At 48.6% G+C, this 17571-nt stretch overlaps 2 protein-coding genes across 2 annotated transcripts; both read right to left on the reverse strand.

The window, feature by feature from the left end:
- Positions 1–713: 713 nt before the first annotated feature.
- LOC140417816 (uncharacterized) lies at positions 714–2006 on the reverse strand (the record flags this gene model as incomplete). Its single annotated transcript, XM_072501269.1, has 1 exon — positions 714–2006. A coding segment is annotated over one exon (1293 nt), but the record flags the coding sequence as incomplete, so codon positions are not given.
- Positions 1990–16203, reverse strand: LOC140417817 (uncharacterized). Its single transcript, XM_072501270.1, has 4 exons — positions 15982–16203; positions 14623–15598; positions 11255–11383; positions 1990–2483 (listed from the first exon to the last, which is right to left on the reverse strand). Exons 2-4 carry the CDS (start codon positions 14980–14982, stop codon positions 2007–2009), a joined length of 966 nt encoding a protein of 321 aa, XP_072357371.1. The 5' UTR covers positions 14983–15598; positions 15982–16203; the 3' UTR covers positions 1990–2006.
- Positions 16204–17571: the final 1368 nt, after the last annotated feature.

The following is a 17571-nucleotide window of genomic DNA, read 5'->3' on the forward strand; positions in this document are numbered from 1 at the left end:
AGGTTAAAGTCCAACAGGTTTGTTTCAAATCATTAGCTTTCTGAGCACAGCTCCTTCCACAGGTGAATGAAGAGGTGGGTTCCACAAACACATATATAGACAAAGTCAATTATGCAAGATGATACTTTGAATGGGAGTCTTGGCAAGGAATTAAGTCTTTACAGGTCCAGATGGCACAACAGGAGAGAGGTATAATCACAGGTTAAAGAGGTGTGAATTGTCTCAAGCCAGGACAGTTGATAGGATTTCGCAAGCCCAGGCCAGATGGTGGGGGTGAATGTAATGCAACATTAATCCAAGGTCCCGATTGAGACCGTACTCATGCATGCGGAACTTGGCTATCAGTTTCTGCTCGGCGATTCTGCGTTGTCACGCATCCTGAAGGCCGTCTCGGAGAACACTTACCCGAAGATCAGAGGCCGAATGCCCTTGACTGCTGAAGTGTTCCCCGACTGGAAGGGAACATTCCTGCCTGGCGAGTGTCACGCAATGTCCGTTCATCTGTTGTCACAACCTCTGTAAGACATGTCAGATCATTGACATGGATACCCCATTACACGCGAGAACACCACCCACCAGGTACAGGGCACATTCTTGTGCGACTCGGCCAACGTTGCCCACCTCATACGCTGTAGGAAAGGATGTCCCGAGGCGTGGTACATTGGCAAGACCATCGAAAAAGTCTCTATAATCGGTGTGACTGCCTTGGTGTCTCAGCAGGTTGGATGAACAAGTGAATCCCTTCCCACACTCAGAGCAGGTGACCGAATCTCTCCATTATGAACTCGCTGATGTCTCAGCAAGTTGGATAAATCTCTGAATACCTTCCCACACATGCAGCAGATGAATGGCCTCTCCCCATTGTGAATGCGCTTGTGTGTCTGTAAGTGGGATGACTGAGTGAATCCTTTCCCACACCCAGTGCAGGTGAATGGCTTCTCCCCACTGTGAACTCGCTGGTGTCTCTGCAGGTTGGATGAATCACCAAATCCTTTCCCACATACTGGGCAGGTGAATGGTTTCTCCCCGGTGTGAACTCTCTGATGTCTCAGTAGATCGTACGACATTCTAAATCTCTTTGTGCAGTGACAGCAGCTGAACGGTCTCTCCTCAGTGTGAATGTCTGCATGATGGTCCATCAGTGCAGGGTTTAGAAAGCAACTCCCACATTCAAAGCATTTAAAATGTGTCTCATTGCTTTGGGTGCCTTGTTGTTGCAACAGACTAGACGACTGAGTTAATCCCTTTCCACACATGGAGCAGGTGAACGGTCTCTCCCCAGTGAGATCGTGACGGTGTCTCACCAGGCTCGATAACTGAGTGAATCCCTTCCCAGACTCGGAGCAGGTGAATGGTCTCTCCCCAGTGTGATCGTGACGGTGTCTCACCAGGTTCGATAACTGAGTGAATCCCTTCCCAGACTCGGAGCAGGTGAATGGTCTCTCCCCAGTGTGATCGTGACGGTGTCTCACCAGGCTCGATAACTGAGTGAATCCCTTCCCAGACTCGGAGCAGGAGAATGGTCTCTCCCCAGTGTGATCGTGACGGTGTCTCACCAGGTTCGATAACTGAGTGAATCCCTTCCCAGACTCGGAGCAGGTGAATGGTCTCTCCCCGGTGTGAATGTGACGGTGTCTCACCAGGCTCGATAACTGAGTGAATCCCTTCCCAGACTCGGAGCAGGTGAATGGTCTCTCCCCAGTGTGAATGTGACGGTGTCTCACCAGGCTCGATAACTGAGTGAATCCCTTCCCAGACTCGGAGCAGGTGAATGGTCTCTCCCCGGTGTGAATGTGACGGTGTCTCACCAGGCTCGATAACTGAGTGAATCCCTTCCCAGACTCGGAGCAGGTGAATGGTCTCTCCCCAGTGTGAATGTGACGGTGTCTCACCAGGCTCGATAACTGAGTGAATCCCTTCCCACACTCCGAGCAGGTGAATGGTCTCTTCCCGGTGTGAATGTGTTGGTGTTTCAGCAGGTGGAATGAGTGAATGAATCCCTTCCCTCACTCGGAGCAGGTGAACAACCCCTCACCTGTGTGGAATCTCTGGTGATTCCGCAAGGCGGATGACCGAGCGAATCCCTTCCCACACTCAGGGCAGGAGAACGGCCTCTCCCCAGTGTGAACCCGCTGGTGTGTCAGCAGGTTGTATGAATCACTGAATCCCTTCCCACACTCAAGGCAGGAGAATGGCCTCTCCCCAGTGTGAACTCGCTGGTGCCTCTGCAGGGTGGATGAATCAATTAATCCTTTCCCACACACTGAGCAGGTGAATGGCTTCTCTCCACTGTGACTGCGCCGATGGGTTTCCAGCTCACAGGGAGCACGGAATCCCTTCCCACAGTCTCCACATTTCCACGATCTCTGCATGTCGGTGGCTGTGTCTCCAGGTTGGATAATCAGTTGAAGCCTCGTCACATGTGAGGTCTCTCCCCGCTGTGAATTGTGAGATGATTTTGAGGCTGTGTAAGTGGTTGAAGCTCTTTCCAGTCAGTAAACTGGAACACTCACTCGGGTGTAGGTTTATCTCGCGGCTTTTCCAGTCACACTGATGTTTCCACAGTCAGTTCACTGGAACACTCACTCGGGTGTGGGTGTATCTCGGGGCTTTTCCAGTCACACTGATGTTTCCACAGTCAGTTCACTGGAACACTCACTCGGGTGTGGGTGTATCTCGGGGCTTTTCCAGTCACACTGATGTTTGTAACCCTTTGAAGCAGACAGAACACACAAACATTTCTCATTGTAGATGCAAAAGCCGATGATATTCATGTCCTGATGAATCGAATAACTGTCAGATTTTGTCTTGATGTTTGGTTTGAGATTTCTGTCTGCAAATCCTCACTTCTAATATCCTGTGAAAGGAATTTACAAAATTAATTCGTGAGAACAGGATAGAAATGCAGAACAGACAATTCTAGTTCCTGTGGAACATTCTTTCCTCCCTCAATCTTCAAAATCTTCAAATCTCCAGACCACACGGTCTCCCTCGTTTCCCCCCTGCAATATATACACTCGCAATTCTCCTGAAGGTGCTGATTCAAGCTGATGGACAGATCCATGCTGACTACCTCCTGTCCTAGACTCGGAGATCACAGGAAATGGGAGCAGAAGTAGGCCACTCGCTCCATCAGGACTGCTCTGCCATTCAATAAGGTTATGGGTGAAAAGTTTGCCCCTTTGTCTTCCCTTTTCACCCCAGCAGCCTCCGCATTCAAAGGTTCATCTGCCATTTCTGTCAAATCCAGCACGATGCCACCATGAAACAGATCTACTCACCACCCCAGTCAGCATTCTGCAGGGACCTCTACCTATATGACACCCTGGTACACTCCTCCATCTCCCTCAACCCCTTACTGCATTTCCTCCAATGCATTCGCAGAAGGTGCAATACCCACCCCACTACTTCCTCCCTGTCCAAGTTTCCAAACTCTCCTCTCAGCTGAAGCAGCGTTTCATTGCACCTCCTTCAATTTAGTCTACTGCATGTGCTGCTCCCAATGTGGTCTCCTATACACTGGGGAGACTAAATGCTGACTGGTTGATCTTTGCTCAGTCCACAACCTTCCTGTCAGTTGCCATTTTACCTCACCATCTTGCCTTTGGCCTGCTGCAATGCTCCAGCTGTGCCCAATACAAACTGGAGGAACAACACTGCATCTTCCGATTCAGCGCATTCCAGCCTTCTGGACTCTACATTTAGGTGAACAAATTTAAACTGTGAACCTTCCTTCTGAAAGAGGCCCACTCCCCCCGCCCTATCCCCCATCTAACATTTGAACACCAAAAGCAACTAAGCACAGTCAATCCACCTAACCTGCACATCTTTGGACTGTGTGAGAAAACCTACGCAGACACAGGAGAACGTGCAAACTCCACACAGTCACTCGAGCCAAAATTGAATCCGCATCCCTGGCGCTGTGAGGTAGTAGTGCGAACCACATGTGCAATAAACAGATTCCTGCAACTCGAGATAAAATATGTCCCTGTCTGGCGGCGGGGCCAACCTGGATCTCCGGGGGTCGCTCCCTGCGTATGCGTCCTTCTTCAGGTTGCCCTCAATAAAGATGGCGCTCGTGCATGCGCCCTCCTGTATATCGCCCAGTTTCAAAAAGGCGGCCATCAATCCGGGCCTTTCACCGGAACCGCGAAAGCTTGGTGCAAACAGCGTACCAGGAGATTCATATTCGGGCTTCGGAGGCTCTACTCAGTGTTTATGAAGCCTTCCAATCCAGGCACCGGCTCCACCGCTCCCTCCTTACCGGGTGATTTCTCAATTTAAATCACTGCTGATTCCAACCCAACTCTCACCTTCAGTAACCAGACTGCGCTTGCTCTGCATCACAATGCCCGGCTGATTGACGGAAGGTCGCGACCAATAGGAAGAGGGGGCTAACACTGCAATGAAGTTATTGTGAAAATCCCCTAGTAGTCACACTCTGGCGCCTGTTTGGGTACACGGAGGGAGAATTCAGAATGTCCAATTCACGTAACAGCATGTCTTTTGGGACTTGTGGGAGGAAACCGGAGCACCCGGAGGAAACCCACGCAGACACTGGGAGAATGTGCAGACTTCACACAGACAGTGACCCAAGTCGGGAATTAAACCTGGGTCCCTGGCGCTGTGAATCAACAGTGCTAACCACTGTGCTACTGTGCATAACATTGAGAGAGGAAGGTTTGTGTTATTGCTGATGAGAAGCAGCAGCTCCAGTCAGACACGCACATACTATCTATCCATTCTATCTATCGTACACATCAAAACAGAGAAAATAGGAGCAGGAGAAATTCATTTGGTCCATCGAGCCTGCTCCACCATTCAATATGATGATGGCCAAACATCTACCTCAGTAGTTTTGTTCCTGTACCCTTTGATCCCTTTAGCCACAGGAGCTATATCTAATTCCTTCTTGAAAACATACAATGTTCTGGCCTCAACTGCTTCCTGTGGTAGGGAATTCCACACGCTTACCACTCAATGGGTGAAATAATTTTGAAATGTCTCCTCATTTCAGTCCGAAAAGGTTTACCCCGTATTCTTAGACTATGACCTCTGGTTCTTGACACCCCCACCATCGGGAACATCCTTCCTGCGATTACCTAGTCTAGTTCTTTTAGAATTATATAAATTTCTGTGAGATCCCACCTCATTCTTCTAAATTCGAGCAAATTCAATCCTAACTGACTCAATCTCTCCTCATAGTCAGTCCCACCATCCCAGGAATCAGTCTAGTAAATTTTCGCTGCACTCCATTCAAAGAAGCACAGAATAATATAGCAGAGGGCTTTGGCCCATCGAGTCTGCCCCAACACATGAAAAACACCTGACCTGTCTACCTAATTCCATTTGTCAGCACTTGGCCCATAGTCTTGAATGTTATGACATGCCACGTGCTCATCCAGGTACTTTTTAAAGAATGCGAGGCAACCTGCCTCTACCATCCGACCAGGTAGTACATTTCAGACCATCACCACCCTCTGAGTAAAAAAGATTTTCCTCAAGACCCTCTTAGAATCACATCAGAACAAGAACATCCTTCCTCAGATAAGGAGGCCAAAATTGCACACAGTATTCCAGGTGTGGCCTCACCAAGGTCCTGTAGAACTGCAGCAAGAATCTCTGCTCCTAGGTATGAATCCTCTCGCTATGAAGGCAACATACAATTTGCCTTCTTTACTGTCAGCTACACCTGCATGCTTACCTTCAGCGACTGGTGTATGAGGGCACCCAGCATTCATTGCTCATTCTCCTCTCTCAATTTATAGCCATTGCGATAATAATCTGCCTTCCTGTTTTTTGCTACCAAAGTGGATAACCTCACATTTATCCACATTATACTGCATCCGCCGTCCATTTGCCCACTCACCCGTTTATTCCTCCTGTTTATTTTAAATGAGTTAGCACCTACCATAAAATGCCACACAATATAACTACCATAGTCATTTTTAATCTGGAAACGTAAAGCTGCCATTTCACTCTCAGTCAGGGACAGATCCCAGTTTTACACCAACTCTGATTTAACAGCGCGTTTCCAGCATTCACCATTGTTTTTCCTGACTCTGAACACAGGTGTAAAGGAGACTCCTGTTCCGTGTCTAGGAGCTCTGAACCATGGAAGAGAGCGGCTGGAACATATTTCTTACACGCCACAGGTTAACCCACATGGGGACTTTGCTGTCAGTGAAGAGAAATGTGAAAGACCAATGTGCCATTTGTCCCTCTCAGTGTGACCCTGAAGGACTGTGTCCAGGCTGAAGTTCTGTTCCTGCCGTGTGATCCTCCCCCAGATTGTCTTTTCTGAACTCCAGACAGGTGATGTTAAAAACTCAGGTAGGAAAGATAAAAACCTGCAACAATATTTTTAAAACAAAGCTGATTTATTTGACATTTATCTGGAATATTAAATTCCAGCCGAGTTTCAGGGATTATTAACATTCGCAAAAGCAAACAGCAACTTTCAGAATGACCATGGTTCATTCCTGGGTGTGGTTAACAGCAGCAATTTTTTTTCTTTTTAACAAGTTTTTCCAATTAAGGGGCAATTTAGCAGGGCCAATCCATCTACCCTGCACATGTTTGGGTTGTGGGGGTGAGACCTACGCAGGCATGGGGAGAATGTGAAAACTCCACATCGACAGTGACCCATGGCCACGATCGAACCTGGGTCTGCAGCGCCGTGAGGAAGCAGTGCTAACCACTGCAACACCATGCCACCGTAACAGCAACAATAACAGAGAATACAACCTCTGTAATCACTGTGATTCGCTGGCGTGTCAATAGGTTAAAACACCAGTGAGTCCCTTCCCACACATGGTGCAGGTGAACAGCCTCTCACCAGTGTGAATGTTGTGTGTCAATAGACATGTTTTGCTTTTAAATCCCTGCTCACGTTCAGAATATTGATAGGTGTGAATAAGTTGACGTTATTGAAGTGGGATGACTGAATCAATCCCTTCTCATACATGGAACAGGTGAATGGTCTCTCTCCAGAGTGAGTGCATTGCTGGACACGGAGTTTATCTAAACCCAGTCCCACAGAGAGATCCTGAACCCAGTCCCACAGAGAGATCCTGAACCCAGTCCCACAGAGAGATCCTGATCCCAGTCCCACAGAGTGATCCTGAGCCCAATCCCACAGAGAGATCCTGAACCCAGTCCCACAGTGAGATCCTGAACCCAGTCCCACAGAGAGATCCTGAACCCAGTCCCACAGAGAGACCCTGAACCCAGTCCCACAGAGAGATCCTGAACCCAGTCCCAGTGAGAGATCCTGAACCCAGTCCCACAGTGAGAGATCCTGAACCCAGTCCCACAGAGAGATCATGAACCCAGTCCCACAGAGAGATCATGAACCCAGTCCCACAGAGAGATCCTGAACCCAGTCCCAGTGAGAGATCCTGAACCCAGTCCCACAGAGAGATCCTGAACCCAGTCCCACAGAGAGATCCTGAATCCAGTCCCACAGAGAGATCTTGAACCCAGTCCCACAGAGAGATCCTGAACCCAGTCCCACAGTGAGATCCTGAACCCAGTCCCACAGGGAGATCCTGAACCCAGTCCCACAGAGAGATCCTGAACAGTCTCCTGTCAGTGTGAACATGTTAGCTCCACAGAAACTTCATCCTTCCCACATCCAGATATTTAAAAGATCTTCCGTCAGTATGAATTTACTAGTGTTTTAATAGGTTGAATTACTCAGTGAATCCCTCCCCACACATGGAGCAGGTGAATGACCTTTCGCCGGTGTGAACTCACTGGTGTTGCTGCAGGATGGACAATCGGCTGAACATCTTCCTGCACTGAGAGCAGATGGAGTGGAACCGGAGTGAATGTACTGGTGAACCATCAGTGAATGTGGGTTTTACAGCTCCTGTCACAGTCTCAGCATTTAAACCCTCTCTCTGCAGTATGAACTCACTGGTGTGTGGGGGGGCTTGATGGAAGGGTTGGTCACAGAGAGATATTTGTCCGAGTTAATTTTTTGCTGGAGAGAATTCTTAGAGACAGGATCTACTCCCATTTGGAAGCAAATGGACGTATTAGTGAGAGGCAGCACGGTTTTGTGAAGGGGAGATCGTGTCTCACTAACTTGATAGAGTTTTTCGAGGAGGTCACTAAGATGATTGATGCAGGTAGGGCAGTAGATGTTGTCTATATGGACTTCAGTAAGGCCTTTGACAAGGTCCCTCATGGTAGACTAGTACAAAAGGTGAAGTCACACGGGATCAGGGGTGAACTGGCAAGGTGGATACAGAACTGGCTAGGCCATAGAAGGCAGAGGGTAGCAATGGAGGGATGCTTTTCTAATTGGAGGGCTGTGACCAGTGGTGTTCCACAGGGATCAGTGCTGGGACCTTTGCTCTTTGTAGTATATATAAATGATTTGGAGGAAAATGTAACTGGTCTGATTAGTAAGTTTGCAGACGACACAAAGGTTGGTGGAATTGCGGATAGCGATGAGGACTGTCTGAGGATACAGCAGGATTTAGATTGTCTGGAGACTTGGGCGGAGAGATGGCCGATGGAGTTTAATCCGGACAAATGTGAGGTAATGCATTTTGGAAGGTCTAATGCAGGTAGGGAATATACAGTGAATGGTAGAACCCTCAAGAGTATTGAAACTCAAAGAGATCTAGGAGTACAGGTCCACAGATCATTGAAAGGGGCAACACAGGTGGAGAAGGTAGTCAAGAAGGCATACGGCATGCTTGCCTTCATTGGACGGGGCATTGAGTATAAGAATTGGCAAGTCATGTTGCAGCTGTATAGAACCTTAGTTAGGCCACACTTGGAGTATAGTGTTCATTCTGGTCGCCACACTACCAGAAGGATGTTGAGGCTTTAGAGAGGGTGCAGAAGAGATTTACCAGAATGTTGCCTGGTATGGAGGGCATAAGCTATGAGGAGCGATTGAATAGACTCGGTTTGTTCTCACTGGAACGAAGGAGGTTGAGGGGCGACCTGATAGAGGTATACAAAATTATGAGGGGCATAGACAGAGTGGATAGTCAGAGGCTTTTCCCCAGGGTAGAGGGGTCAATTACTAGGGGGCATAGGTTTAAGGTGAGAGGGGCAAGGTTTAGAGTAGATGTACGAGGCAAGTTCTTTACGCAGAGGGTAGTGGGTACCTGGAACTTGCTACCGGAGGAGGTAATGGAAGCAGGGACGATAGGGACATTTAAGGGGCATCTTGACAAATATATGAAGAGGATGGGAATAGAAGGATACGGACCCAGGAAGTGTAGAAGATTGTAGTTTAGTCGGGCAGTATGGTCGGCACGGGCTTGGAGGGCCGAAGGGCCTGTTCCTGTGCTGTACATTTCTTTGTTCTTTTGTTTGTTCTTAATTGGTGGAAGTGAGGAAACTAGCAGAGGCAGCTGTTTGGATTGTCTCGCACTTATTGGAGGTGGGGATGGAGGAGACGGGGAGAGGGAGAACATTTCAAAAGGACCTAACTTGTCTTCGAGATATTAAAAAGATTCAACATGATGTGTGTGAAATAGAAAGTTGACTTTTTTCACTTTTATCCACACTATTAACTACAATAATTGGGCTGGAGTTTATTAACAACAGCAGAAACATCCTCCAATGAACATGGTTCAGTCCTGGATGTGATTAACAGCAAAGTTCAATCACTGTCGTTACTCGTGAAGTCGCTGGTGTCTCAGCAGGGCGGATGAGTGAGTGAATCTCATCTTACACACAAAGCAGGTGAATGGCCTCTCCCCCGTGTGAACTCGCAGATGTATCCGCAGATTGGATAAGGTAGTGACTCTCTTCCCACACTTGGAGCAGGTGAATGGGCCTGACGCAGTGTGAGTGCGCTGGTGTATCAGCAGGGCAGATGACTGACTGAATCCCTTCCCACACATGGAGCAGGTGAATGGCCTCTCCCCAGTGTGAGTGCGCTGGTGTATCAGCCAGTTTGATAAGGTAGTGAATCCCTTTCCACACATGGAGCAGGTGAATGGTTTCTCCCCAGAGTGAACTCGCTCATGTGTCAGCAGGTGGAATGAATGAATGAATGAATCCCTTCCCACACTCGGAGCAGGTAAATGGTCTCTCCCCAGTGTGAACTCGCTGGTGTACTGTAAGTTGAGATGACCATCTGAACCTAGTCCCGCAGTGAGAGCACCTGAATGGTCTCTTGTCACTGTGAACACGTTGATGGGACATAAGTTCACTGGAGCTTTTAAAGGACTTCTCACAGTCTGAGCATTTGAAAGGTCTCTCCAGTGTGAGTCCGCTGGTGTTTTAGAAGGTTGTTTGACTTTGTAAATCCAATCCCACACACGGAGCAGGTGAATGGCCTCTCCCCAGTGTGAGCGCGTTGATGTGCTTCCAGCAATGATGGGTAATTGAATCCCTTCCCACAGTCCCCACATTTACAGGGTTGCTTCCCTGTGCGACTGCGCTTGTGTCTTGACAGGCCAGAAGAATGGCTGAAACCTCGTCCACACACAGAACACGTGTACGGTTTCTCCCCACTGTGAACGGTGCTTTTCCCTTCTATGTTCAAACTCTGATAATATTCGGAGTATGATAAACTGAACCAGTTCATCAGATCCTGATGTGATGCTTGGTTTGAATTTTCTGGCTGCAAATTGTCCCTTTCTGATGCCCTGTGAAATTGATTTAAAACCGAAAATAGGGAGTGAGAGAGAACCCACAGAAACACAAAGACAGGTTGTGAAATTGAGCTGAATGAATCTGGTCATTTATGGGGCCGGCACTGGGAAAAAGTGACCATGAAGACGGCTGGATTGTCATAAAAACCCAACTGGTTCACTCATGTCCTTCAGGGAACCTGCCACCCGGTCTGGACTTACAGACGATGCTAACCTCATGTCAGAAAGAGAGAGGGGGTGAGGCGGGGTGATGGACAGTATATTATATTCTTACAACTCCATCAGATCTTTGATAGAATCACCCAAACTCGGAACCTCCACCCAGAAAAACCAGGACAATAGTTTATAAATTTAGGTACCCAATTCTTTTTTCCCCAAAATGGGCAATTTAGCATGGCCAATCCCCCTGCCCTGTACATCTTTTTGTTGTGGGGGTGAGAGCCACACTTACACGTGGAGAAAGTGCAAACTTCACATGGAGAGTGACCCGGGGCCGGGATTGAACCTGGGTCCTCGGTGCCGTGAGGCAGCAGTGCTAACCACTGCTCCACCCTGCCGCCCAGAACAGGTGTATGTGAAAACTATCACCTCTAAGTTTCCCACAAAGTCACATTCATCCTGACCTGACTGGCATCCAGAATAGAATGAGCAGAAAAGTCCTTCAAGTAAATATTGAGAAGATCAAAGCCAATGTCTTCAATCCCTTCCACAAACTCCACTCCCTTCCCACTGACCATCCATCTCCCTGGAAACTGAACCAGACAGATCACAACGCCAGTATAATATGTGACCCTGAGATAAGCTTAACCACAATCTACACCATCTCCACTCCAACTCAAACTGAAACAAAAAAGGCTTTCACAAGGGAATTGGACAAGCCCCTGAAGAGAATAGAAGTGCTGGGCTACTAGGGAAGGGTTGGGGAATCGGACTTTCTGATTTGCTCTTGCAGAGAACCAGCAGGGGCACAATAGGATAAATGGCCTCCTTCTGTATTGTAATCATTCTATTGCAGCACAACATACAAATTAGGAGAAGTGGGTTATTCGGCCCCTCTAGCCTGCTCTGCCATTCAGTAACATCATGGCTGATCGAAGAATAACTACAACTGGACATTTTGCCTACCCACAGTAATCTATCCCGGAGGCCAGGGACCAACCTGCAGACCCAGTACGTCCCCCAATACAAGGGACCAACCTGCACACCCAATACGTCCCCCAATACAATTCAATGTTTAATTGGTCCATCTCTATATCTAGAATAGATTCAGTGACCATTGGCTGCTATAAAATAAAAGCAAAAGACTGTCGTTGCTGAAAATCTCAAATACAAAGAGCAAACACTGGACAAACTCAGCAGGAACTTAATCAAGGATTCAGGAGGGCTAAAAGGTCACGAAAAGTAATTGGCAAACAGGATTAAGGAAAAACACAAGGCTTTTTATACATATATAGAGAGCAAGAGGGTAGCCAGGGAAAGGGTTGACCCACTCAATGACAGGGGAGGGAATCAATGAATGGAGCCAGATGAAATGAGCGACGTACTAAATTAGTACTTTGCATCAGTATTCACCAAATAAATGAAATGAAAATCGCTTATTGTCACAAGTAGGCTTCAAATGAAGTTACTGTGAAAAGCCCCTAGTCGCCACATTCCGGCGCCTGTTCGGGGAGGCTGTTCGGGGAATTGAACCATGCTGCTGGCCTGCCTTGGTCTGCTTTCAAAGCCAGCAAATTAGCCCTGTGCTAAACAGCCCCTAGAGAATGACTGGGTGGATGATGAATCTGGGGAAGGGCGTGTAGATATTCTGGGTCACAGTGAGATCAAAAAGGAAAAGATGTTGGGCGCCTTGAAACCATCCAGCTCGATATCTCCCAAGGGCCTCATGGGATCTACCCCAGAATACTGAGGGAGGAAATTGCTGGGGTCTTGACAGAAATAGTTGTATCATCACCGGCTACAGGTGAGGTCCCAGAGGACTGGAGCATACCTAATGTTGTTCCTTTGTTCAAGAAGGGTAGCAAGGATAATCCAGGATATTACAGGCTGATGAGCCGCCTTACAACAGTGCTTGGGAAATTATTGGAGAGGATTCTTCGAGACAGGATTTACTCCCATTTGGAAGCAAGTGTACTTGTTAGCGAGAGGCAGCATTGTTTTGTGAACGGGAGGTCGAGTCTCACTAACTGATCATGTTTCTCGAGGAAGTGACGAAGATAATTGATGAGGGTAGGTCAGTGGATGTTGTCTACATGGACCTCAGTAAGGTATTTGACAAGGTCCCTCTTGGTACTCTGGTACAGAAGGTGAAATCACACGGGATCAGAGGTGAGCTGGCAAGATGGATAGAGAATTGGCTAGGTCATAGAAGACTGAGGGTAGCAGGGAAGGGTGCTTTTCTGTTTGGAGGGTTGTGACTAGTGGTGTTCCGCAGGGATCAGTGCTGGGACCTTTGCTCTTTGTAGTATATATAAATGATTTGGAGGAAAATGTAATGGTCTGATTAGTAAGTTTTCGGATGACACAAACGTTGGTGGAATTGCGGATAGCGATGAGGCCTGTCAGGATACAGCAGGATTTAGATTGTCTGGAGACTTGGGCGGAGAGATGGCAGATGGAGTTTGATCCGGACAAATGTAGGGCAGCACAGTAAGACATTGGTCAGCACTGTGGCTTCTCAGCGCCACGGTCCCAGGTTCGATTCCCCGCTGGGTCACTGTCTGTGCAGAATCTGCACTTTCTCCCTGTGTCTGAATGGGTTTTCTCCGGGTGCTCTGGTTTCCTCCCACAGTCCAGAGACTTGCAGGTTAGGTGGATTGGACAGGCCAAATTGCCCTTAGTGTCCAAAACTGTTAGATGGGGTTATTGGGTTACAGGGATAGGGTGGAAGTGAGGGCTTAAGTGGGTCGGTGCAGACTCGATGGGCCGAATGGCCTTCTTCTGCACTGTATGTTCTATGTCTATGACTTCCTTACTGTGTACTCAATGCAATGCCCCTAATAATAAAGCCTACAATACTTTCTGTTTTATTAACTGCTCTCTCAACAAGAACTGCCATGTCCATTAGCAAATTTAGTTCCAATACAATTTGTTCCATCATCCAAAGATGTGTAGGTTAGATGGATAGAGGCTGTTTAGCACAGGGCTAAATCGCTGGCTTTGAAAGCAGACCAAGGCAGGCCAGCAGCACGGTTCAATTCCCGTAACAGCCTCCCCGAACAGGCGCCGGAATGTGGTGACTAGGGACTTTACACAGTAACTTCATTGAAGCGTACTTGTGACAATAAGTGATTTTCATTTTCATTTCATTGGCAATGCTAAATTTCCTGTTCGTGTCCAAAGATGTGCGGGTTATGGGGATAGGGTGGGGGATTGGCCTAGGTAGGGTGCTCTTTCAGAGAGTTGGTGCAGTTTTAAAGGGCTGAATGGCCTCCTTCTGCACTCGTACAACTGCTATGGTTCTAAGTCATTAACATAGATCTAGATAGTTGTGGCCACAACACTGATCCCAGGGGCAGTCCATTAGTTAGTGTGTGCCAATTTGAAAATGACTCATTTATCCCAACTCACTCTTTGCTGTTAGTTACCCAGACCTCGATCTGTGCGAATATATCACCCCCAACACCATGAGCTCCTATCTTATGCAGTAACCTTCTTTGAGATACATTACTGAAAGCCTTTGGAAATCCAAACACACAACATCTACTGGTTCCCTTTATCCACCCTGCTTATTATATCCTCAAAGAACTCAAGGCTCCTCTGTCTTTTTGGAGGGGAGGATAGGGAATAGAGGGGAGAGGGAGATCCCTTCAAAAGGAACTAACTTGTGTTGAAGATATTAAAAAGACCTAACACACTGTGTGCTCAGCACAAAACTGATTTGACTTTTAACCGGATTATTCATTCCTAGAACAGGGCTGGACTTTCTTAAACTCCGAAACAAACCCTGAAGGACAAATGGATAAACAGCAAAATTCAATCAAAACAGTTATTTGTGAGCTCGCTGGTGTCTCAGCGGGGTGGATGAGTGAGCAAATCCCTTCTGACATATGGAGCAGGTGAATGGCTTCTCCCCAGTGTGAACTCGCTGGTGTGTCAGCAGGGTTGATGACTGAGTGAATCTCTTCCCACACATGGAGCAGCCAAATGGTCTCTCCCCGCTGTGAATACGCTGGTGTTCCAGCAGGTCGGTGGACCCAGTAAATCCCTTCCCACAGACAGAACAGGTGAATGGCCTTTCCCCAGTGTGAACTCGCTGGTGTTTCAGCAGGGCTGAGGAATTAGTAAATCCCTTCCCACAAACAGAGCAGGAGAATGGTCTCTCTCCAGTGTGAATTCGCTGGTGTGTCATCAGGCGTGACGACCAACTGAATCCCTTCCCACACTCGTTGCAGGTAATCGGGCTCTCTCCAGTGTGAATTCGCTGGTGTACAGTGAGATCAGATAATTACCTGAACCCAGTCCCACAGTCAGAGCACCTGAGTGGTCTCTCGCCACTGTGAATATGTTGATGGCGCATCACTTCCCCAGAACTTTTGTGCCAATTGCCGCAGTCTGGGCATTTAAAAGGTGTCTCATCAGAGTGAACACGCTGGTGAGCCAACAGGTTGCAAGACAGACTGAATCCCTTCCCACACATGGAGCAGGTGGACGGTCTCTCCCCAGTGTGACTGCGCCGATGAGTTTCCAGCTCAACTGGATATTTGAATCCCTTCCCACAGTCTCCACATGTCCATGCTTTCTCCCCGTTGTGTCTGCACTTGTGGTTCAAGAGGTCAGACAATTGGCTGATGTCTCGTTCACACGCAGAGCATGTGTTCAGTTTCTCCCAACTGCAAATGGTGCTTTCTCCTTCCATATTCAAAATCCAAAGATATTCAGGTTACAATAAATTGGGCGACTCAATCAGATCCTGTTGTGATATTGGATTCGAGTTTCCAAACTGCAAATTGTCTCTTTCTAACACCCTGTGAAATTGATTAAAACCAGAAAAAGGTGTCAGTGGAAACCTACAAAGAGACAGAGACAGGTTGTAAAATTGAGCTGATGAATCTGGTCATTTGTGGGGCAGACACTAGGAAAAAGTGACCATAAAAACTGCTGTATTGTTGTAAAAACCAAACTGGTTCAGTGATGTTGTTTAGGGTAGGAAACCTGCCAAACTTGAGTTCATCCAAATCTCTGCGGCCATGCCCCCTGAACTGAGTCCCACTCACTCATCACCCCTGTTCTCACTGATCTACACTGGGCCCCAGTAAAGCAACATCCTTGTTTGCAAATCTTGCTCCACCCGATTTCCAGCTACACAGATGTTTAAATCTTGAACCACAAATAAAACAGAAACACTTACATTCAGGTACGAATAAACGGAGTTACTCTCAGGTTTTGAAGTGAATCTTCGGTGAGTTTTTCAGCTTAAAATTCTGCTTTCCTAATGTCCTGTAAAAAGTCATCACTGTCAGTCCAGGATTAAAAATTCAGAAGAGAAAAACATTTCTCTTGGTTTGAGTTTGCTTTGTGTAAATCCTCCCCTTCTAACCTCCAGTAAAAGGAGTTTCCAGAATCCATTACTGTCAGTCTAGAAGAGAAATTCACAACATTTTCTCCTCCTGCTGACAGTACGCATGCGCACTCCTGCCCCCCCCCCCCAAATGTCAGTCTCCCAGATGGCCCCCCCGGATTAAACATTAGATTCTTAATTTTGTTCTGCCATCTCCACAGGGTGTTTATGGAGCCTCCATGTCCATTCCGCCACCTCAATTACCCTCCTCTAATTAGCCGTTATTTACTCGTTGAGGCATTTCCCATCCATTAGCAGATTGAGATCAACGAGTCAGAAATTCTCTCTCCTGGGGCATCATTCTCCGACCCCCCGCCGGGTCGGAGAATCGCCTGGGGCTGGCGTGAATCCCGCCCCCGCCGATTGCTGAAGCCTCCGGCACCGGATATTCGGCGGGGGCGGGAATCGCGTCGCGCCGGTTGGCGGGCCCCCCGCTGGATTCTCCGGCCCGGATGGGCCGAAGTCCTGCCGATAAATTGCCTGTCCCGCCGGCGTGGATTAAACCACCTTTTGAACGGCGGGACAAGGCGGCGCGGGCGGGCTCCGGGGTCCTGGGGGGGCGCGGGGCGATCTGGCCCCGGGGGGTGCCCCCACGGTGGCCTGGCCCACGATCGGGGCCCACCGATCCGCGGGCCATGGGGACACTCTTTCCCTTCCGCCTCCGCCACGGTCTCCACCATGGCGGAGGCGGAAGAGACTCTCCCCACTGCGCATGCGCGGGAAACTGTCAACGGCCGCTGACGCTCCCGCGTATGCGCCGCCCGGAGATGTCATTTCCGCGCCAGCTGGCGGGGCAACAAAGGCCGTTTCCGCCAGCTGGCAGGGCGGAAATTCCTCCGGCGCCGGCCTAGCCCCTCAATGTTGGGGCTCGGCCCCTAAAGATTTGGGGCGGCGCGATGCCCGTCTGATTGGCGCCAGTTGGCGGACATCACGCCGTTTCGGGAGAATTTCGCCTCAGGTCACTGGGACCCTGAAGCCCAGCCCACTGCACTACGTGAACAAATAGTCCCGCATGCGCACTGCTCCTGCTGAAACAAGATGCTTTTTAAACCTGGGCCTATTCTCAGGAAAAAGCCTCCGAGCTACAAACTCCGGACCTGCGGGGTCATATTTGGGTTTGGGGCCTACACCCGGTGTTTATGAAGCCTCCGCTCCCTCCCCACCCTCACCTCCCGGCTCCATTCCTCCCTCCGCCCCGCCCGCTCTCTCCCATTAACAAAAACCTCTCCCGCACTCACCCGCCTCTGAGCAAGGTGACACTGCGCATGTTCCGGAGAATTCAGCACTGCGCCTACGTATTGGCCTCCCTCAGTGAATAGGGCACATTCACACCCGCAGGGAATGTTGGGTAACAGCAGCGCCATTGAAGTATCCAAACAG

The sequence above is a fragment of the Scyliorhinus torazame genome, chromosome 5, assembly GCF_047496885.1.
Source record: "Scyliorhinus torazame isolate Kashiwa2021f chromosome 5, sScyTor2.1, whole genome shotgun sequence".
Classification (NCBI taxonomy): domain Eukaryota; kingdom Metazoa; phylum Chordata; class Chondrichthyes; order Carcharhiniformes; family Scyliorhinidae; genus Scyliorhinus; species Scyliorhinus torazame.